At 40.7% G+C, this 23,231-nt stretch overlaps 1 protein-coding gene across 1 annotated transcript in view; it reads left to right on the top strand.

Moving 5' to 3' along the window:
• The window catches only part of LOC149275894 (zinc metalloproteinase-disintegrin-like VLAIP-B), a 58,772-nt gene extending 35,842 nt beyond the window's left edge, over window positions 1–22,930 (top strand). The window contains 20 exon segments of the mRNA XM_089504202.1: window positions 3,260–3,342; window positions 4,725–4,801; window positions 5,346–5,424; window positions 6,087–6,163; window positions 7,167–7,341; window positions 8,426–8,488; window positions 12,423–12,494; window positions 12,753–12,922; window positions 13,018–13,102; window positions 15,186–15,316; window positions 15,674–15,851; window positions 16,772–16,861; window positions 17,004–17,126; window positions 17,128–17,200; window positions 17,476–17,578; window positions 18,939–19,083; window positions 20,980–21,006; window positions 21,008–21,061; window positions 21,647–21,722; window positions 22,824–22,930. Of these exon segments, the coding sequence (XP_089360328.1) occupies window positions 3,260–3,342; window positions 4,725–4,801; window positions 5,346–5,424; window positions 6,087–6,163; window positions 7,167–7,341; window positions 8,426–8,488; window positions 12,423–12,494; window positions 12,753–12,922; window positions 13,018–13,102; window positions 15,186–15,316; window positions 15,674–15,851; window positions 16,772–16,861; window positions 17,004–17,126; window positions 17,128–17,200; window positions 17,476–17,578; window positions 18,939–19,083; window positions 20,980–21,006; window positions 21,008–21,061; window positions 21,647–21,722; window positions 22,824–22,930 (1,988 nt within the window).
• Window positions 22,931–23,231: the final 301 nt, after the last annotated feature.

Raw genomic sequence — 23,231 nt, 5'->3', positions numbered from 1 at the left:
TCTAAAGGTGACAGTGTTTTGCTCCGAAACTAGAAAAATCTGTAAAACATAGATATAGATAGATTGTAAGCTCACAAGAGCAGGGCTCCTCTCCTTCTGTACTGGTAAACTTAAGGCAAGATCATCTTGTTGTATTACTGTCAATTTTAGTTTTAATGTTAATTTCCATTTTTTTAATATGACTTTATAGCTTCAGAATTTGATGTCACCCAGTCGTCATAACTAATAACATGCACAGTCATTTTATGAATTAATTGTAATCATAGAAACTTTATTGATTACTGATAATAGAACGTATTCTTCAAAGATCAGGCTGATTTTCTTAAAGGGGCAGTTTAATGCCCTATACATCCCTACTAAAGAAACGTGTTTTAAATAAATCACTTGCTGCACAGTTACACATTACAGTATTGGCAGTGCAATGCTTGCTAGAGCAGACCTTATCTTCATATACATATGTGCATATACACTTACTGGCCACTTTATTTGATACACCTTGCTAGTACCGGGTTGGACCCCTTTTGCTATCATCCTTCATGGCATACTTTCTACAAGGTGCTGGACACATTCAATTGGTACTAAGGGGTACAAAGTGTGCCAAGAAAATGTCCCCCACACCATTACACCACCAGCCTGAACCGTTGATACAAGGTAGGATGGATCCATGCTTTCATGTTGTTTACACCAGATTTCTAATCCTGCCATCTGAATGTCGCAGCTGGAATCGAGACTCATTAGATCAGGCAACCGTCTTCCAGTCTTCCATTGTCCAATTTTGGTGAGCCTGTGCCAATTGTAACCTCAGTTTCCTGTTCTTAGCTGACAGGAGCGGCACCCGGTGTGGTCTTCTGCTGCTGTAGCCCATCTGCTTCAAGGTTCGGTGTGTTGTGTGTTCAGAGATGGTAATCTGCATACCTTGGTTGTAACGAGTGGTTATTTAAGTTACTGTTGCCTTTCTGTCATCTCGAACCAGTCTGCCCATTCTCCTCTGACCTCTGACATCAACAAGGCATTTCCCCACTGGGTAAGAAGTGCCCTATTGGCATTTGCCCTGTGTGCCGGATGGCCAGCGGGAGCCTGTGCGCTACCAGCACATGTAAATCTTAAAAAGGTGTCTATGACATAGGCCCCAACTTGTAGAACCTGTCAAATAGTCATGTAATTATCCTACAAACGGTGAGCAGGTAATGCAAACATAATAAGTCCTTAACTGTAGTCACCAAGAATATTCTCTAAATCAGTCCCTGCTGTAAGGTGGGAACAGGCGGCAACAGATGGCAACCAGCTTTCCAAGTGTTTAAAAAGTATACCAAGCTGTTTTAAATATAATAATAACTTGTATTGTGTTTTAAATCATATTAAATCTGTATTTTTATCAGAAGATCACAGAAAGCCCGTCTGAAAATACAATCGGTTCCAATGTACACAGTCGCTGAAAGCTTTGTTTTATTGCACAGTACAGTAAGCAGTATGGTGAACGGTGTCATTAGATTAATGACAAGGGTTCTTTGTTTGGCTCTATGCAATAAGATTGGTAATGAATTTGTTCCTGGGTACTGTCGTATCATTATTAAACAGATAGTAAGTGTGATTATGAGTATAATAGGAACAAAGAAAAGGAATCCCAGCACTCCAAACAGCTTCCAGTCTTTAGGATACTTTATTAAGCGAGAGCAAACAAAAGCAACGTTTCGGCCAAACAGGGCCTTTGTCAAGTGTCATAGGAACAGTCAGCGTGATTCTGGGCCCCGTCATATATGTGTGATATTATTAGATGGCAAGATTGACCCTGTAGTGTATAATTTCAGACTGATAGCTAATAGAACGCTACAGAGTATGGGGCATAAAAAATCAATACTTTTGCTTTTTTATGTTTATGTTTATTATATTTATGATATGTTATATATTAAAATTTGGAGAAGAAAATAGACAAATTAAATAGTATAAAAAATTATCTATTTCATTTAAATGCCTGAACTTTTAAATTAGAATGCTTTAGGTTATTGGGTCATTGTTTTCTATATTAAAAAAATAATTTTCACTCCACATGGCTCCAGAATGTCTGATATGGATGTCTTCATTTTTACTAATAATGAATTAGGTAATAATAAATATTGAGAGAAAAAAGTTAAATAACTGTACTTCTGTCAGCCAGAAGCCAGAAGGTAAAGTCTAATACTTATAACGCGTAATGACAGTGCAGAACCTACTGTACATGTTATAGATCAAGAATGATGTCACACTAGGATTTAATCCATATCATCAAAGAATAATGATGTCAGACCCATATGTTTTATGTGTATTTTTATTATTTTTTGGATGGGGACGGATCAATTTAATTGAGAAGCTGGGGGAAGGTCATATCAATGTATAAAACAATAATAAGATCCCAAATTGTATTAAAATGTCTGACGTTTCATTGTTTCAAAGAGATATTAGAATATCCGATAAGCAAAGTTACCCTGATAATGTCATGCTGGGTACTGGCCATGGACTCTGCTTCGGTGTGTGTGATTTGTGTTCTTCATGGGGAGCTGCTGATGGATTCAGGGTGTATTTCTTTGACTTTTTAACGCCAAACGTTTTAGAATTAGAAGATCTTTAATTCTATACATTACATGGGTTTATTTAATGCATACATTAGTTCTACATATTAATTAAAGTTAAATATATGGATTTAAGCCTTAGTGTCCTGTTCCGAAGACCTGGACAATTATTCCTTACCACTGAATTATCATGGTTAGGTTTTTTTTCATTTTATTTTACATTTTTTGGAGTTTTATGTGGACAATTGAAAAACAGCCTTTGGAGATTCATTTGGTAGTCTTGCTACCTTTGGCCACTGGTCCCATCATGCTGCCTTATGTTAAGGAATTGAATGGCTCAGTGTTTATTACCCAGCCTGACACTCTGACTAATAAAAGTCTAAAAATGGACTTCATTAGCATTGCCATAAAGCATCAGCTCAATGTGGTGTTTGAGCAAAGAAGGATACCCAAAATAACACATGACTGAGAACAATGGCAGGTTACAGGTCTGCAGATAGAGGACATTTAGCGTTTTTGTGCTAAACTATGTGACTGTATACAGCACTGTATTTAAGACTTACATAAAAAAGTTATTTTTCCTTGATACTTTATGTCTCTTTGTCTTTTGTTATTATTAGATTATGATACTGAGCAATGCAGGCTTTCTACTTGATTTAATGCTTTATCAATTATCAAAAATAATAAATAAAGCATGTTCTCTTCTCTTGCAGCATCCGATCGGATCCCCGCTGGACAGAAATACGAGGTCGTCTTGCCACGTAAACTTCATACACAGCACAAAAGAGATACACAGGTACCACAGCCTAGAATCTGTCCAATAACTAAATAAATACACCAAGGACTGGGTTATGTGACCATGAGGTTAAATAGTAAAGGTGATTTATACTGTATGCTTCTATCAAATGTTTCTGATGTTGGTGAATGTGGGGTCACCTATAGATGCCCACGACAAGGAAATAATTCTACCACTGTACAAGTCACTAGTCAGACCACACATGGAATACTGTGTACAGTACTGGGCACCAGTGTACAAGAAAGATATAGTGGAGCTGGAGAGGGTTCAAAGACGGGCAACCAGAGTAATAAGGGGAATGGGAGGACTACAGTACCCAGAAAGATTATCAGAATTAAGGTTATTTAGTTTGGAAAAAAGATGGCTTAGGGGGGATTTAATAACTATGTATAAATATATAAGGGGACAGTACAGAGATCACTCCCAGGACCTATTTATACCCAGGACTGTATCTATAACAAGGGGACATCCTCTACGGTTGGAGGAAAGAAGGTTTCTACACCAGCACAGACGGGGGTTCTTTACAGTAAGAGTGGTGAGATTATGGAACTCTCTGCCAGAGGAAGTGGTGATGGTAAACTCAATAAAAGAGTTCAAAAGGAGCCTGGACGTGTTTCTTGAAAGCAATAATATTACAAGTTATGGATATTAGATTAATAGGGACAGAACGTTGATCCAGGGATTTATTCTGATTGCCATATTTGGAGTCGGGAAGGAATTTTCCCCCTGGTATGGGGCAATTGGCATCTGCTTCATAAGGGTTTTTTTGCCTTCCTCTGGATCAACACAGTAGGGACACAATATGTATATAGGTTGAACTTGATGGACTTTGGTCTTTTTTCAACCTTATGAACTATGTTACTATGTTACTATGTTACATAAAACTATAGATACAAATAACTGCTCTTTTAGCTCTTTTTGAAGAAATAAAGCCAGATTATGAGCGGATTATACAAAGATTGAAATAAGAGATTACTATAGAGTCTGATTATAGATACTCTCACCACTTTTATTTACAGTACTTCTTTATATAATGCATCTTTGGACACAGTTCATTCTATAAAGACTATTTTGTCACTCGTTGGTGAAAACACCTGACACTATCTCTTGTTCAATTGAGTCCATAGATTGAGTTTTATGATGGAAATTAAAAGGTGTAGCATTCAACCTTAACATGACGAATAGCCTTCTATAGCATGAGTTTGGGTCAGTGACTCTATATAAACTTTGTATTGTGTTACCAATTTAACTGTGGCCACACGCTGATACTGCAGCTCTCCTAAGCCTCTGCTTTGTGTGTTTTGGTTGAAAAACATATATATGGAAGCCTGTGGTTTGTATTTGACATGTGTATGTAAAGTGAAATCATCCACGTTTTCCAGAGTAAGCATCCCGACCTGGTACAGTATGGACTAGAACTGGAAGGACAACCCTTTGTTCTACACCTTGAAAAAACAGAGTGAGTGCCTTGTATATTTTATCTACCGTCAAGTTTATCTAGTTTTTATCAGCTGCCAACATGTTTATTTTTGTATTTATTTTTATTTATATAGATATGTGAAAATCCGAGTAAATAGGTGCTAACTGGAGTTGCCTACTTCAGTCCTGGACTGGCCATCTGGCACACAGGGACATGCCCAGTGGGCCACTGCCCATCATCACTACATACACAGAGTGTGCCTCTCATATCCAGCCGCCATCTTGCTTATGTTATTAAACAAACTGCCCCCTGCCCTAGCAGCACACAACCTTAAATATCCTCCAGTCAGTGCCCACTCCGACCCATTCTGGCCCCTGTGGGCTTCATCCTGATTGTGATCATTGAGAGAACCTATGCAGCTAATCCATAAACCCAATAACTTGCATAATTATTAACCCCAATTTTATGTTTATAAACTTTTTTACCATATTTGAGTTTTTTGGGTACATTTTGTGTTTGCGCTGCTTACACACTTAATGCAGGTTAGAACATTCCTGAGATCGCTGCGTTCTGTCTCCTGCAGGGGCCTGATATCTGAGAATTATACAGAGACAAGTTACCTGCCAGATGGCACGCCAGTAACGAACAGCCCTCGGCTCCAGGTACTGGGAGTGTCCCCGGCCGGGGTGCGGCGATTGTCTACCTCTTGGAGGAGGGGAATTGATTTGAATCACGGGGAGCGTATAAGTGAATTTCTGGGTACTGGGGCAACGTTTCCCTTATACATAAGAAGACAGTATTCTACTTCAAATCTGTTACAGAGATAGCAGCCTGTGATCCAGAAAATGCTTAACTAAACCGCCCTTGGGAAGCCTGCAATACAGAGTCTATATGATCCCTTTAACTGGGGACACTTAAGTAATGTGACATACTGGGCTTTAATGCTGACCTGCAGTATGTTCCAGTACATTTTACACAAGTCCCTGTGGTTAAAAGGGTTACCTGGTCACAGCTGCCTAAGGGTCATGGGAGTTATAGTTTAACAAGTGTCACAGTATGCCTATTGCTAAGCTATACAACATAGCAAGTGAAGGTTTGACCTACACAAATACAGTATTAGTAATATAGTAACCTGGGGTGACATATATGTAAAATGTACATTATAGGGTAACATTAAACCTGCTTTTTTGTATGTGTCGATGATTGAAGAGGAGATTTGGTCAGCCTGTATTAGCCGTATGCTTCAATACGGTCCTGGTTCAGAAGAGCTGAGGTTTGTATTAGTGCTAGATGTGGGTTTTTTAACACATGCTCTGCTTTATAGGATCACTGCTACTACCACGGACGCATGAAGAACGATAGCGATTCAGCGGCCAGCATTAGTACATGCAGCGGATTAAGGTAAGAATGGAGGAGAGATCCCTGTAATCAGTTGGTGCAGAGGGACTGTATGCGATGGACACTATGAAAGTAATGAGGTTAATTAGGCCAGAGAATTGAGGGCCCAAACACCTACAGAACTCTGTCTTCTTTTGCTATGCTGGCTATCATAGATAGAGTGTGAAAGGAGCGACTGCATCCTAATCTACCTAAAATAGATTGTAAGCTCCATAGGACACATTTTGAGCTTAACATCGTGTGATCCAGCAAATGGCCCTGTTAGTATTAAAGTCACATTTAATGCACTTTTTTTCTCAAACCGTCTCCCTCTTTCATCTTTTTCTTCTATGCGATTATAGGTAATCACCTCTAATTGTATTGTTATATTAAGTAACATTTACCTTGTGTTTCCTGTTCTGGATTCACGTTTCTAAACAAATAACCGCTATCTCCGTTTCTTTTCTCAGCGTAAAACTTTTATTTTGATTAGGTTGTTTCTAGGTAATGTGCTTTTGTTACAAAGATCCTCCCTCGCTGGCCTTGCGATACGCTCGCATCAGAAATGTTTCTCATATAACGGTCAAGTCTCAAACTCATTGCTGGTAGACAATGTTCCAAAACCAATATAACTGCTCTGTTAAAATAAAGCGTTTAGCTGTCGTCACATTTACAGTAATGAGTTTATGAAAGAATTTATATATGCTTGGACATTTTAGCACTTAATTCTTAAATCTTAATGTGAAAATCGTGATGAATAACTTATTTTTTAAAACTTCAACACATTCTGGATTTAATTTTTTGACCAGCTTGTAAAAATTTCCATGCAGAAATAAACCTTAGATATACAGAGTAAAGGCCTATCAGATTTAGAAGATATAGTTAAAGTAAACATGTTTAGAAAACAATTATATTTGAACACAAAATCTCTTTGGCCCTTGCGTGTTTTATGTCACCCCTTTCCATTGCTCAATATGTTCTCCGTATTTATTTGTATCATTCTTTTATATCGCGATTTTCGTTGTAGTGGGGTTATTGTGACACGCGGCCGGCGGTTCTTGATCGAGCCTTTGAAGTTGACAGACACGGAAGAACATGCCGTGTTCCAGGCTCCAGAAGAGCCCCCCAAAACCTGCGGAGTGACCAACACCACCTGGTTGGAGGGAAAGTCTTTCAAGTCATCCCGTAGCAGCGGTGCCGAGGTGAAATACCCTGGAATAGCAGAATAAGATTTATTAATCTCTGTGCCCATGTTTATTCTCTCAATGGATTACATTAATATTACATAAAAAAGACAACATCATTATAATAAGTACAGCTGCTAACAACACATACTCATCAATCATGACAAGTGATACCAAAGGATGGACTAAATAAAACATGTAATTTCTATATAAGATGTATGTATTCATTTATTTGTTTATCAAATTATGTAAAATACATAGATCCAAAATCTTAAATCTTAAAAATCTTTTTTTATTCTTTTGTGTGTGCAGCACTAAACCTCGGTCATCACTCATTATATCTTTATTGAAACACTGTGTGGAACGCGTTACCTTCCATCGATAACTTCTGACTTAATTGCTGATTTATATTAGACTTGTGGATTTGTATGAATTGCCAATTTACCAAATTTTTTGAATTTGGTGATTCGTACAAATTTGTGGGCCCACATTCACTCACACTCTCTTTCAATCTCTCTCACACTCTCTGAATGTTTCCCTACCTTCTCTTCCACTTCTGCCGACCGTTTCCACTTCCACGTGTTTTTCTTCATCTTCTGTCTTATATCTTCTTTTCTATCTTCCTCTATCTTTGTCCGCATCTCCCGAAATTAACTTCTGCCAAAATGGCAGGGCTCCTGGTGACCTCCTATCCGCGAGAAGAGGACATCATCGAAAGCGCCATCATTTTGCTCTTGCTCGAACTCAGGGCAATATGGCAGAGCTTTCAGTGACATCCTCTAGGATTTTTTCGGAAGTTCCCGCTGGGTTAGATCCGCGGATACGCGGACGGAGATAGAAGATAGAAGAGATAAGGTAAAAAATCATGAAGAAGATGCAGAAGCAGTAGTCGGCAGAAGCGAAAGTGGTTGGTAGAGAAGGTAGGGAAACGTGAGAGTTTCCTGAGAGTAATTTACACCATTCTTTTCCACTGAATTCACATTTATCTTTTTAGATCACTGCTCCCCTCACAACACCCAACGTGTGCCTTGTGGGGTGTGCGTTGACCAAGTGCCAATTTCGTCTCTTTTTAAATTCAGGATATTCTCTTTACATTTTGCAGAAAGAAGCATTTTTTAATTCAACGAAATATGTGCAACTTTACGTAGTGGCAGATACCACCATGGTAAGTGTACACCAGAGAGGCAGCGGGAGATTAGGGAGCTAAACAAGTGGCTCAGAAGCTGGTGTAGGAAGGAGGGGTTTGGGTTCATGGAGAACTGGGCCGACTTCTCTGTCGGATACAGGCTCTACGGTAGGGACGGGCTGCACCTCAATGGGGAGGGTGCAGCTGTGCTTGGGGAGAAGATGGTCAGAAGGGTGGAGGAGTGTTTAAACTAGGGAAAGGGGGGGAGGGAAACTACAATATAGAAGGGGAAGATAGTGTAGATAGAGAGCTGGGGCTTATAAATGTACCTGGGGGTGGAGCAGAGGGAGGGGTTAGAATAGTTAATAGGGATAGGCTTCATAGGGAAAAAAACCATACACCTCTAAATTGTATGCTTACTAATGCCAGAAGTCTGACCAATAAAACTGACGAACTGGAGTTAATAATGTCTGAAGAAAATTATGACATAGTGGGTATAACAGAGACATGGTTGGATGATAGCTATGACTGGGCGGTTAACATACAGGGGTATAGTCTATTCAGGAAGGATCGGAAAAAACGAAAAGGGGGGGGAGTTTGCCTTTATGTAAAGTCCAGCCTAAAGGCCACACTGCGGGAGAATATATGTGAGGGAAATGATAATGTGGAGTCATTATGGGTAGAAATATATGGAAAGAAAAATAATAAAATACTGATCGGGGTTTGCTATAAGCCACCAAATATAATGGAAGCAGCAGAAGATCAATTATTAAAGCAAATAAACAAGGCAGCTAATCACAATGAGGTGGTTATTATGGGGGACTTTAACTATCCCGACATAAACTGGGAAACCGAGACCTGTGAATCTCATAAAGGAAACCGGTTTCTGACTATAAGTAAGGATAATTATCTGTCCCAAATGGTACAGGACCCGACCAGAGGGGGCGCCCTACTGGACTTAATATTAACCAACAGACCTGACAGAGTAACTAATGTGCAGGTCAGGGGACATCTAGGAAATAGTGATCACAATATGATGCATTATAACTTGTCCTTCAATAAGGGAACTCTTAGAGGAGCCACAAGAACCATGAACTTTAGGAGGGCAAAGTTTGATCAACTAAGAGAAGCCCTTAACACTGTAAATTGGGAAAATGTCCTCAAAAACAAGAGTACAGACGCTCAATGGGAGATTTTTAAGGATATCTTAAATTCTCACTGTGAAAGGTACATACCGTATGGGAATAAAAGAGTCAGGAACAAGAGAAAACCAATGTGGATAAATAAAAATGTAAAGGGGGCAATAAATGGCAAAAAAAAGGCATTTAAGCTACTAAAACAGGAAGGCAGTGAGGAAGCACTAAAAAGCTATCGGGAAAAAAATAAAATATGTAAAAATCAGATAAAAGCAGCAAAATTGGAGACAGAAAGACTCATTGCCAAAGAGAGTAAAACAAACCCCAAAATGTTCTTTAACTATATAAATAGTAAAAAGGTTAACAATGAAAGCGTTGGCCCCTTAAAAAGTAATGAGGGAGAAGTTATAGACGGGGATCAGGAAAAAGCTAATCTATTAAATATATTCTTCTCTGCTGTATTCACAGAGGAAAATGAAATGCCAGGTAATATACAGCAGGATGAGATAACTGCCCCAGTACATGTCGCCTGTCTAACCCAGGAAGAAGTGCAGTGCCGCCTAAAAAAAATCAAAATAGACAAATCACCAGGTCCAGATGGCATTCACCCCCGCGTTCTAAGGGAGTTAAGTAATGTAATAGACAGACCCCTATTTCTAATATTCAAGGACTCTATAGTGACCGGGTCTGTTCCCCAGGACTGGCGCATAGCAAATGTTGTGCCAATATTCAAAAAGGGGACAAAAAGTGACCCGGGGAATTATAGGCCTGTTAGTTTAACTTCTGTTGTGTGTAAACTGTTTGAGGGTTTCCTAAGAGATGCTATTTTGGAGTATCTCAATGAAAATAAGTGTATGACTCCATATCAGCATGGGTTTACAAGGGATCGGTCCTGTCAAACTAACCTGATCAGCTTTTATGAGGAGGTGAGCTCAAGACTGGATCGGGGTGAATCGCTGGATGTCGTATATCTTGATTTTTCCAAAGCATTTGATACGGTGCCACATAAAAGGCTGGTACATAAAATGAGAATGCTTGGGCTGGGGGAGAATGTGTGTATGTGGGTAAGTAACTGGCTCAGTGATAGGAAACAGAGGGTGGTTATTAATGGTACATACTCTGAGTGGGTGACTGTTGCTAGTGGGGTACCACAGGGGTCAGTTTTGGGTCCTATTCTTTTTAATATATTTATTAATGACCTTGTAGAGGGATTGCATAGTAAAGTATCAATCTTTGCAGACGATACTAAGCTCTGTAACGTGGTTAACACAATAGAGGACAGCGCACGATTACAAATGGATCTGCATAGGTTGGAGGCTTGGGCTGGGATGTGGCAGATGAGGTTCAACACAGATAAATGTAAGGTTATGCACATGGGGAAGAAAAATCCAGGCTGGGAATATGTATTAAATGGGAAAACACTGGGGACGACTGACATGGAAAAGGACTTAGGAGTTTTAGTTAACAGTAAATTTACCTGTAGCGACCAGTGTCAGGCAGCTGCTGCTAAGGCAAATAAAATCATGGGGTGCATCAAAAGGGGCATAGATGCCCACGACAAGGAAATAATTCTACCCCTGTACAAGTCACTAGTCAGACCACACATGGAATACTGTGTACAGTACTGGGCACCAGTGTACAAGAAAGATATAGTGGAGCTGGAGAGGGTTCAAAGACGGGCAACCAGAGTAATAAGGGGAATGGGAGGACTACAGTACCCAGAAAGATTATCAGAATTGGGGTTATTTAGTTTGGAAAAAAGACGGCTTAGGGGGGACTTAATAACTATGTATAAATATATAAGGGGACAGTACAGAGATCACTCCCAGGACCTATTTATACCCAGGACTGTATCTATAACAAGGGGACATCCTCTACGGCTGGAGGAAAGAAGGTTTCTACACCAGCACAGACGGGGGTTCTTTACAGTAAGAGCGGTGAGATTATGGAACTCTCTGCCAGAGGAAGTGGTGATGGTAAACTCAATAAAAGAGTTCAAAAGGAGCCTGGACGTGTTTCTTGAAAGCAATAATATTACAAGTTATGGATATTAGATTAATAGGGACAGAACGTTGATCCAGGGATTTATTCTGATTGCCATATTTGGAGTCGGGAAGGAATTTTCCCCCTGGTATGGGGCAATTGGCATCTGCTTCATAAGGGTTTTTTGCCTTCCTCTGGATCAACACAGTAGGGACACAATATGTATATAGGTTGAACTTGATGGACTTTGGTCTTTTTTCAACCTTATGAACTATGTTACTATGTTACTATGTTACTAAAGATGGCAAAATCTGTGAAATTTTTGAATGTCCTTGTCAATACCCTTATTTAGTTATGTTTATTTGCCCTTGAGGTCTCGTTCTACCTGTAACTAGCGGAGGGATGGCAAGGGCGATGGGGTGGTAATTGGGACTCTCTTTTTAAAGCCTTTGGGCAACGTCCTGGAGGTTTCATGTGTGTTTTACTTGCAGTTTCACACATATCCACCATATATGAGCAGTAACAAGGAGAGTAGTCAGCATTACAACTGGATCCTTTCTGTGCTCAAGTTTGTTTCTTTAAATATGTTTTTAAGACAGAACTGAATAGTGTACAATGACAATGTTGTCCATCAGATATGTTTTGCTGCCCTATTACCCGGGTCACATGGCTAGACTTGCCAGGAAATTGGTGGCCCAAATACTTTCAGAGCTCTCTGTCTCCTTTACCATACTCGCTATCATAAATCGCGCGTGGGAAAAGAAGTGGGTCGTGTAGACTGCCTTCTCTAGCTCCTGTTATAGCCTTCTCTCTAAACGACTCAGCACAAATTGAACCTTTTATATCTCTTTCAGTTTGCGAAATACAACCGCAGTGCAGAATCTGTTAAAAAGAGAATCTTTGAAATTGTTAATTATGTCAACTTGGTAAGTTCACCCTGATAGATAGAATCTGACCTAGTATAACCTATAATTATTACATTCCTGAAGAGTTAAATTGACTGATCATTGGGGTAGTCATATTTATTTCATGTTAATTTAACTGATATCAAACCATCTGTCAGAAGACCATTAGGTGAATCTAGAAGGGTAATTCAGAAAGTAATGATAACAATGTAATGCAGAAAGAGATGATAACATGTATTTCACATTGATTTATCCTGTCCATTGTTCATTCATGCTCAGGTGTATAAGGCCATAAATACCTTTTTGGCTCTCACTGGGGTGGAAATCTGGGAGAAAAGTGACCAGTTTGAAGTTGTCTCCTCACCATCGATAAATCTCAATAGGTTTTCTTCCTGGAGGAAAGAACGCCTCTTGCCGAGGATAGTACATGACAATGCCCAGTTTATCACGTAAGTAAATATAAGCCTTAGGGAAGAATATATTAAGAAAATAGTACTTTTGGAAGCAGTAATTTCTGATATGCCTCGTGTTCTGTTCATCTCAGGAATACAGACTTTGATGGTGCTACGGTTGGACTGGCATACGTGGGCACCATGTGCAGCGAATCTTATTCCACGGGGGTTATCCAGGTGAGATGCTCCATATATTTACTGTCATATAGAATTAAGGTTTATCTATATGAGTAATTGCATTTTCCTTATTTTATTACCTTTCTTAAATAAACAACCATGTTAGATGTACCTTTTGTGATAAGAAATGTTTTTACTTCCTGTGCCATGCAATACCAGAAGTCCTTTATCCCTTTCAGAAACCATAAAAGTGTGTGCTGAGAATTGCCATAAATAATTACCGTATTGGCTCGGATATAGGCCGCACCCGAATATAGGCCGCACCCTAAAAGTTAGGTGCTTTTTCAAAGAAAATTTTTTTTTAGTAAAAAAAACAAAACACTTAGTGGAACAGATATGCTGCCACTCTGCCCCCCAAGATATGTTGCCACTCTATCCCCCCCTGAGATATGCACTCTGCCCCCGAGATGTGCCCCCCCCACGAGATATGCTGCCACTCTATCCCCTCCTGAGATATGCTGCCACTCTGCCCCCAAGAGGTCCCCCCCCCTAGACTTACCGGTGCAGACTCTCCGGGGTCTTGCAGGGCCGGCAAGGGCAGCTACGCAGTACACGTATTCAACTTCCGGTGCTGGCACTTCCGCCGTGGGAAGTGCCGGCAAGGAAGATTGTTAGCGTACATCGCGCAGAGGTTTACCGGCTGCGGCGGTGCAAGCGTTAACAACCTCTCGCTGCTGGCACGTCTGCACGATGTGCTTTAACAATCTCCCTTGCCGGGACTCCCCCCGTGGGAATTCCTGGCAAGGGAGATTGTTAAAGCACATCGTGCAGATGTGCCGGCAGCGGGGGCTGTTTACGCACATCGCCGCTGCCGGTGAACGTCTGCACGATGCGCTTAGACAACCTCCTGTGCGGCACTCCCCCCGTGGAAAGTGCTGGCAGGGGAGGCTGTCTGAGCGTATCCGAGAGTAGGATACGGGTCCCCTGCACCGCTGCGGGGGATCTGTATCCTAACCCTGCTGCCTGCCCGGCACCCGGAACTGCATGTCCTGGGCGTCGGGCGCTAGACCCCGAATATAGGCCGCACCTCCACTTTAAAGACTTAAAGTGGGGGGAAAAAGTGCGGCCTATATTCGAGCCAATACGGTAATTTCTATAATACCTCTCAATGGTATTTTTATGCCAAAACTTTTCCAAATGGGTACAATTATTACGGACTACGCAGCAGCTTTAGTGCAGCAGCTTTGGTGCAGCAGCTTTGGTGCCTTTTTAACTCCTGACGGCGAACCTACGGATTTCCGCTCTCATTAACCCCTGCGATGCTGCATAGATACGGTAGGCTAGATGGGGAAGGGACCAGGGAGATTAGAAGACGAAAACGAACACGAAGATTCTTCGTGTTGTGTGTCTTCGTCTACGTTTTGCCGCCACCATGTTCGTATGTTCGGTATTCGGGCTGAAAAACGAAAACGCACCCTTCGTGTTCGTTTTCATGTTTGCTCGAATAAGAATGCAAGTCTAGTAAATACAACCTCGTATAAACAATGAACCATTGGCATTAAACTGTATAATGACATATTCAACAAAAAGAGAGCCAAAATGGAGAAGCCTTGTGTGGAAAAACTAAGTACTCCTTAAGCTTCCATAGGAATTAAGATGCTAAGTAGTGCTGCTGCTCAAATGCCCTTGATTAATTGATTATCATCAAGTGTGACCACCTCTATAAAAGCCAAAGTTTTAGCAGTTTGTTGGTCTGAAGTATGCCACCCAGCAATCTGGGAAGGATTATAAGGCAATTTTCAAGCAATTTAAAGTCCATCTTTCTACAGTAAAATAGATTATTCAAAAGTGGAAAACATTAAAAACAGTTGCCAATCTTCCCAGGAGTGGACATCTGTTTTAGCTGATTCGACCAATGCTTCATCAACTATTCAGTAGCTAATTAACAGTTTAGGCTACAGCATATGAGAAGTTGAGTGCTTCAGTGTTGTGCATTCTTCCCATGACCTCACCAACAAATTTTGTTCTGAGAATCATGTTATATGTCCACTCATTTTTTGAGAGTCAGCGGTTTCACAGTATTCAAGTAAATCTGACTTTAGACCATAGAAACCAAATCAGCACTGTCACTTACCTCTTCCAGGATCACAGTAAGCCACCTATCTCAGTAGGGGCTACAGTGGCGCATGAGATGGGACACAACCTGGGGATGAATCATGATAGCAGCTCCTGCACCTGTGACGCTGAATCCTGCATCATGTCAGCCAGCCTCAGGTGCGATTATACATCACTGTGTATTATAAAGAAAGGGCTAGACTCAAGGAGCTTGCAATCTGTTAATAGCCCAGGTCGTCAACTGTGTCATCAATTATTGAGACAGAAATGATTATAGTCAAAATACCATTTATTGTACACGGTCATTAATTTTTTTAAGAACTATTTCGGTCTGTTCACTTATATGTTGCCTGCTTCATGTTTTTTTATTTCTTCTGTAACTCTCTTTAAGTCCCATTCTTTGAATTTGTCCATGTTCCCCCAATTATTTCCCTCTTTTTAGCCCCCTTTCTGTTTTTCCATCTCTCTATCGGGTCACCAGACTGTCCTTATGACTTTGTTATCTCTCTCATGCAGTTATAAAACTCCGAAGTTCTTTAGTAGCTGCAGCCACCAGAACTTCAAAGACTTTATTTACGATAGAATGCCCCTGTGTATGAAGGACGCTCCCCTGAAAACAGATATCCAGACACCGCCAGTGTGTGGCAATAAGTTTACGGAGCTGGGGGAAGACTGTGACTGTGGCACAGAGGAGGTAACGTCTATTCACGATGTATGCAAAGCGTGTCCCTCACCCCTAACACACCTTTTCAGGATCTAGAAAGTCAGAAACTCAGTCAGTGGTTTTCATCCCCCATAAAAAAACTTCTTACAGACACTGCCTGATAATGCCAGGACCTTATTATAGAATAAGCTAGCAGTTTCGTTGTAACCATGTGTGTTAAGTATTGGAACCCAGCCAGGTTTTACTGCAATGTTGTCTTGTTTTGGGGATGGCAAATAGGTTCCTTATACCTGTGCTGAGTATCAAAGTATATTCTACAGGGAAACATGGGTCTGAACTTAAAAGAACTAGTATTTACATAGCACCTTTCTCCCAGTTGGACTAAAACCATATTAGCAGCTGAATAAAAGATGTTATTCTTACTTAATTGATTGCACTCATTTATTTCACCAGCACTTATACCCTGTGACACAATGCTGCCAGTTATAATGATCAAAATTTCTAGAGCTTTTATAATGTCCTTTGTTGAGAACATTCCAGGGGATGCCAATAGCCACCTGTGACGGAAGCCTCCATCACTGGGGCCACTGGAGAGGCCTAACAGCCAGCCTCCTCCTTATTGACTATGGGCCCTGGCTTTGTAAAGACTTCTGTGGCTACCCCCAGCAGTATATCATCCCATCACTTGCTGGGGGGATTATCTCTGGCAGACAGCCAGGATCTGCAACCAGGGAGTGAGCACCATTGTTTACACATGTGCATGCCTATGGCTAAATGGTTTCTATCTGCTGTCAACCTCTTGATTCGTTGGTGAGCTGCATTGGTTCTCAAACATTCTGTTAATTTTGATAGTAATCTCACTATGAGGTCAAAGGAGGCTAAAGTGATTTTTTCCTGTCTAAGTTACCCCGGTGCTGATGGACAGGTCATGTCTTTTGATTGTCCCGTAGGAATGTACCAATCCTTGCTGTGATGCCGCCACCTGCAAACTCAAAGCCACAGCTCAGTGTGCGGAAGGAGAATGCTGTAAAGACTGCCAGGTGAGTGGGATACGCCTTATAATATTTCCTAAACATTCAGTATTTGGTAACTATAATGTCACATGCAAAGTGGAATGGAATGTAGTTGGGTATCTGCTCTCCCTTTTTGCCTTTCTCTGTAATTAAAGTTTATTCTGCACAGATTAGGAAAGCAGGAGATGTATGCAGACCTGCCAAGGATGACTGTGACCTGGCGGATATGTGCAACGGGAAGTCTGCCTTCTGTTCCTCTGATCGTTACAAAGTCAATGGATTTTCGTGGCAGAAGCGGAGAAGGAAGCTGCTACAATGGGAAGTGTCCCACTCTACAGAGTCAGTGTACTGCGCTGTGGGGAGCAAGTGAGTGCCAGGAGCCTCGGTTATTTAAATAATCTATATGGATTTCATACATTATTGGCCGTATAAGAGATCTACTAGGGTTTATATAAACAAAACAAATAACAATTCTGCCTTCTATACAGCTACTAATAAGTAACCCAAGAGATATGTTCAATAATGGGCTATAATAATAGTTGCCATATGTGTTATATAAATCGTATTAGCTGCTGTGTCCCCTGGACATATACCACCCCTCAGTCTTCCTAATTCATTGAGTTATTCTGTTCCCAAATCAGGTTCTCAGGTGGGAGACACTTCTTGCTTCGATATTAATCAGAGAGGCACTCAATATGGGTGCTGTTCAAAGTCTGAGGACACATACGTTCCATGTGCAGCCAAGTGAGTACACAGCTCTCGCATATGGTCAGACAGCGCTGGGTTTGTATGTAATGTAAGGAGATGTGACTGCAGATTATCAGGACAGGCTCAGACAGCGCTGGGTTTGTATGTAATGTAAGGTGATGTGACTGCAGATTATCAGGACAGGCTCAGACAGTGCTGGGTTTGTATGTAATGTAAGGGGATGTGACTGCAGATTATCAGGACAGGCTCAGACAGCGCTGGGTTTGTATGTAATGTAAGGAGATGTGACTGCAGATTATCAGGACAGGCTCAGACAGCGCTGGGTTTGTATGTAATGTAAGGAGATGTGACTGCAGATTATCAGGACAGGCTCAGACAGTGCTGGGTTTGTATGTAATGTAAGGGGATGTGACTGTAGATTATCAGGACAGGCTCAGACAGCGCTGGGTTTGTATGTAATGTAAGGAGATGTGACTGCAGATTACCAGGACAGGCTCATGGAGTGCTGGGTTTGTATGTAATGTAAGGAGATGTGACTGTAGATTATCAGGACAGGCTCAAACAGCGCTGGGTTTGCATGTAATGTAAGGGGATGTGACTGTAGATTATCAGGACAGGCTCAGACAGCGCTGGGTTTGTATGTAATGTAAGGGGATGTGACTGCAGATTATCAGGACAGGCTCAGACAGTGCTGGGTTTGTATGTAATGTAAGGAGATGTGACTGCAGATTATCAGGACAGGCTCAGACAGTGCTGGGTTTGTATGTAATGTAAGGGGATGTGACTGTAGATTATCAGGACAGGCTCAGACAGTGCTGGGTTTGTATGTAATGTAAGGAGATGTGACTGCAGATTATCAGGACAGGCTCAGACAGCGCTGGGTTTGTATGTAATGTAAGGAGATGTGACTGCAGATTATCAGGACAGGCTAAGGCAGTGCTGGGTTTGTATGTAATGTAAGGGGATGTGACGGCAGATTATCAGGATAGGCTCAGACAGCGCTGGGTTTGTTCCTAAATAAAGTGAAACAATTTACGGGGGGTTGATATGTGGAACAGTTTCCCAGCAGAAGTAGTAGAATTCAATACAGTAAAGTAATTTAAACATGCATGGTATAAGGACGTCTATCCTGAATCTAAGACAAGGCCAATGGTCGAATCTTTAAAGCAGAAGAAAACAGCAGACTAGATGGGCCAAATAGTTCTCCTCTGCCATCAAATTCTATGTTTCTATGTTGGTATTTTGTAAGGCCAAATAGATGTAGCGTTAGCTTTCAATACCTCAAAGGGTCTCTTCTTAAGATGGTAGATGGTCTCTCTTCAGCCTGTACATCTGTATACATTTTCTCTACTGTGTTTTCACATTTAACCCCCTGACTTTATTTCTTTTTACCTAGAGATGTAAAATGCGGGCTACTCTTTTGTTCTGGTGGTGCTGATTATCCCACCGTTAGTGGTCCTTATTTTATGTTTCCAAACTGCAAAGGGATTCCATATCCATTTGGAATGGTTGAGAACGGAACAAAGTGTGGAGATGGAATGGTGAGTGAGCTCAGGCATTAATTATGAGAGAATCTGGGATGTCCTGATCTATAACCTCAGTGAGGACCCTGTTTATCGGAATTTGGTAGTTTTATTAGGACCTGACTTGGTCATTTATATTATAGCTATATTGTTACACTCTGGCATTGTTATGCAGCACACCACAGTTCTTTAAAGGGATATTCCAGTATGTATCCCTCGTATGTATTTTCTGTTTCTCCTGTGCCCAAAGCTATTTTCCGTGCATCTCCATGATCCATTTATTCCACCAAGTGAGAATAAGAAAATAGAAGCTATACGTTTAACATAATGGGGCTATCCTATTTAAATACGTCTGCAAACAATTCAGAACACATAAGTCCAAATAATTCATACGAAGTGCTGTTCTTTGGAAGGACCATTTGCCACCCGTCATCTGTGAACCAAATGGAGCTTCCTACCCATGATGACTGGCGACTTGACTTGATCTGGAATAGCACCAAATTATTTCGTTCTATGCTTGAATCTGTTTCAATCACCAGTGGAGCTCCTTCGTTGCTTCTATAGACAGATACATTAAATCTGTATTCCTGAGTCCCTTTCTCAAATGCTGGGTTAATCTCTGAAGAGCTCTATAGTAATAAAAAGCTGGAAATATGGCCTGGATTGACGCTGAAACCATCCTTTTCTGGCCAGCCTCCAAAAAGAAATCTGCTTTTTTCCCACCAGAATAGACCTTATTTCTTTCCTGATAACCTTGAGTTTGGCATTCTGTAGGATCTATGGTAAAGCAAAGAAATTCCAACCTTGTGTGGGGATCTTGATGGATTTTTTTGCAGTTTATCAGGAAACCTTGTGAAGATCTACTGCCCATTCAGTATGTATGGAACTCAGTTTGACATTATAAGGATGTTGTTCAAAATCATCCTTATGCCTCTTCTTCATAAAATTCTGTATTTTTTTGTAACACCAAGGCATACAAATCGGTATTTTGTCTCAATTGTAAGAAAAGTTTATAGATACTGATTTGCATCCTTGAGACCTATTTATGTCATCTGGAAATAGAGCAAATCTCTTAAATTATATATTCCTTCCATTGTGAAATGGTGGTAACTGGTCGGTGACTGGCATCTCTCAGTGAAGACAACTGAACCAGTGCAACCTATCCTTTGTTAAATAAATCTTGCACCTCTGTGTACATTTTTATCTCTGATGACTGGAAGTAAAGAGTTTGAGGTGTTTTCCGTTGGTATGAAATGGTAACAAAATCTATGACGTAACCCTGAACTGACTGCAGTATCCATGGATCTGCTGTCATTTTTATCCAGCGATGGAAAAAAGTCTGATACTTTTTCTTGGAAAGAAAGGAAATTGTGTGGTCTTGCCGGAAGTAGTTTTGGATCTCGGATAACCATTTCCACCTTGAGATCTACATGAATGTCCACTTGAAGGGAAGAAAGCAGCTTTGTTTCGGTGTTGAATATGGAACAAATTCCGGGAGCCTTTACCCATAGATTGAGTGTACGATGATGAGGGGTCGGAAAAGTGGCTCCTTCCTTCCTCATTATATTATTGATTAATTGGGGGATTTTATAACTGTCCAAACATTTTAACTATTAAATTCCTGTATTTTCACTTTTGTTGTTATTTGGGAGAAGTAAAGGAAGTTTAGCACAAAATAAGGCCTCCTGTTTTGTAATAAACTTGTGGGGTTTTGTTTATGCGGAATAGTCCTGAGGGGTCTGACAAGAATCCCATCAATTCCGTCTCCTTTGTAATTAAGCGTTGACTGTTTCGTTATAATACTGTGGCCCCTTTCAGTGTTTGCATTCTGTTGGAATTATGTTACGCTGCCGGTACCAACCGGCTGGTGGGGATATGGTATTGCAGGATTTAACTTTCATATTCTCTGTCTAGGTCTGTTACAGCGGGAAATGCGTTACCACTTGAAAGTGCGTTCAAATCAACAGACTGCTCATCCAAGTGCCCAGGACATGCGGTGAGACCTTGGTGTGGGAAAAGGGGGAGGATAAAAGGAATATGCATGCATTTATACTGGTGTCTTTTTTTCCTGATTTCCACCTATTAGGCGGTAAACTCACTTGAGGTTAATCATTTCAATGAATCAATGTCATAATTCCACTTTGACACCACTCCTTGTGGTTAGTAACATAATATTCCTGAAAGCATGTAGCATAGAATCACCATTATACCTTATTATCAGTCAGAAACATAGATCCTGGTGTTGGATTATTTTTCTTTTTATCTATAGGATGTATTGATTAATGTTGCCATTTTAACTCTTCAACACTTTGTATTATGATGTGTCAAACCCAGTGACCATCTGATGCAAGAAGAGTTTGTCAGACCATGTATAATGCATAGTTAAATCAGTGTAATTTCTTGAAAATCCACTCTCTGATTGTGTCTATGAGATGATACTGCAACTCTCATGGAAAGTCAAATGCAGAATATTTATGCTTGACTATAAAATAGTTAATATTTAGATATTTTACATAGGTATTACTGGAAGAGTCTCAGGTTCGGCTCATGTTGAGGATTCACTCTGATTCATTTCTTTTAGGTTTGTGACCATGAGCTTCAATGTCGGTGCCAGGAGGGATGGGCGCCCCTGACCTGTGACACGGCTTCAAGTACCAGTAAGTATAAGACATGATGAGTGATGGCAACAGAGGATGATGTCAGAAATACTTTCCTCATACATATAAACAGCACAAACTTTTCAGGTAGCCTCTACTGTCACCCAAATACGTCTAACTCTGCCAGCACCAATTACTTTAGCTTCTGTCCTGGGCATCTCCAGAGGATAACTCACAAATTACTCTCTGTTCTCTGACTACTGCTGAGTAGCTCTTGAGTAGACATGTGCAAATAGGCCAAAAATGATTCAGACACATTTTTCGATTTGTTTTTTGGCCCACTCATTTTCGGGCAACGCTTTTCGTTCCCTGCCCATTCATCATTCATTCACTCACACCCTCATTCACTTTCTCTTTCACGCTCTCTTAATGTTTCCCTACCTTCTCTGCCAACCACGTCTGCTTCTGCCGACCACATCTTCTTCCACAGTTTCTTCATCCTCTATCTTCTTCCTTCTCTTCTCTATTCTATCTTCAATCCTTAATCTGGTAGTTTCTTTCTTTGACCGTATCTTCGTGGACATAACCTGCCGGGAACTTCTACCAAAATAACGGCGCTGTGGTGATGTCCTCCCCGATCCTCCACCGCAAGCACCACAAATTTGCCCTCAGTTGATGGGAGTGTAAGTGTTAGAGGGTGTTAATGAATGTGGACCCGTGAATTTCCAAATTTACAAAATTCTACCAAGTCTACCCTTGAGAAAACACACACAGTCCACACACAATTTGGGCCAAACTGAACATTGAATCAAACCAGCAGAAAAAATTTGAATCAAGTCAAACTCCAATTCAAATACACATTTTCTAGAAATGAAGCTTCACACAGCCTTTCTGAACACATAAACAAATAAAATGTACTTAATATATTCTTGGTCCATAAAGAGCAACCTTTTTATGTTATATTTTCATAGTAACAGCAGTGCATAATGTCGTACCAGCCGTTCTGTCAGTAGCTCCCCGCTGAAATTACCCTAGGTGTCACCGTGGCCGGGAACTCTCAAGGTTTAAGTTAGAGTCTGCTGAAGAAATGCTGCTTCTTGTGAGTTATTACGTGTTATTACTCAAGCACACTATTGTAATTATAAATCCCTCTTTCCGCAGATATTATCATCATCGTGGTGGTGGTCATTATTGCCGTTACTCTTCTTGTTGGTCTTGTGTTAATGGTGGTGTTCCGCAGACAGTCGCAACACAGGAAGCAGAGGTAATGGTGTCCTTTTGAAAAATAAATGAAAGCCTTCTATCTCTGCTGCTTTTTTTCTTTCGCCACGTTTTTCTTTTCACAAGTGGAATAGTTTGGAACTAATCAGAACATTCTCATAAAGAAGTGTGTGTAGTACAGGCATGAATGACAGAGCTACTTCTCAGCCCCTCACTTTTTGGCCCATACGGGGAAATAGTCACATATTTTTTTCTCTGACTATTTTTTTAGAATCTGCCTCTATTCCGATGTCTGTTCATTTCTCTCTTCCAGCTCCTCCTTAATTACATATGTATTTTGGAAGACAA

Source organism: Sceloporus occidentalis, unplaced genomic scaffold (genome assembly GCF_023333645.1).
Source record: "Sceloporus occidentalis isolate IW3139 unplaced genomic scaffold, rSceOcc1.0.p SCAF_259, whole genome shotgun sequence".
Classification (NCBI taxonomy): domain Eukaryota; kingdom Metazoa; phylum Chordata; class Lepidosauria; order Squamata; family Phrynosomatidae; genus Sceloporus; species Sceloporus occidentalis.
This window is presented reverse-complemented; position numbering and strand designations above follow the sequence as displayed.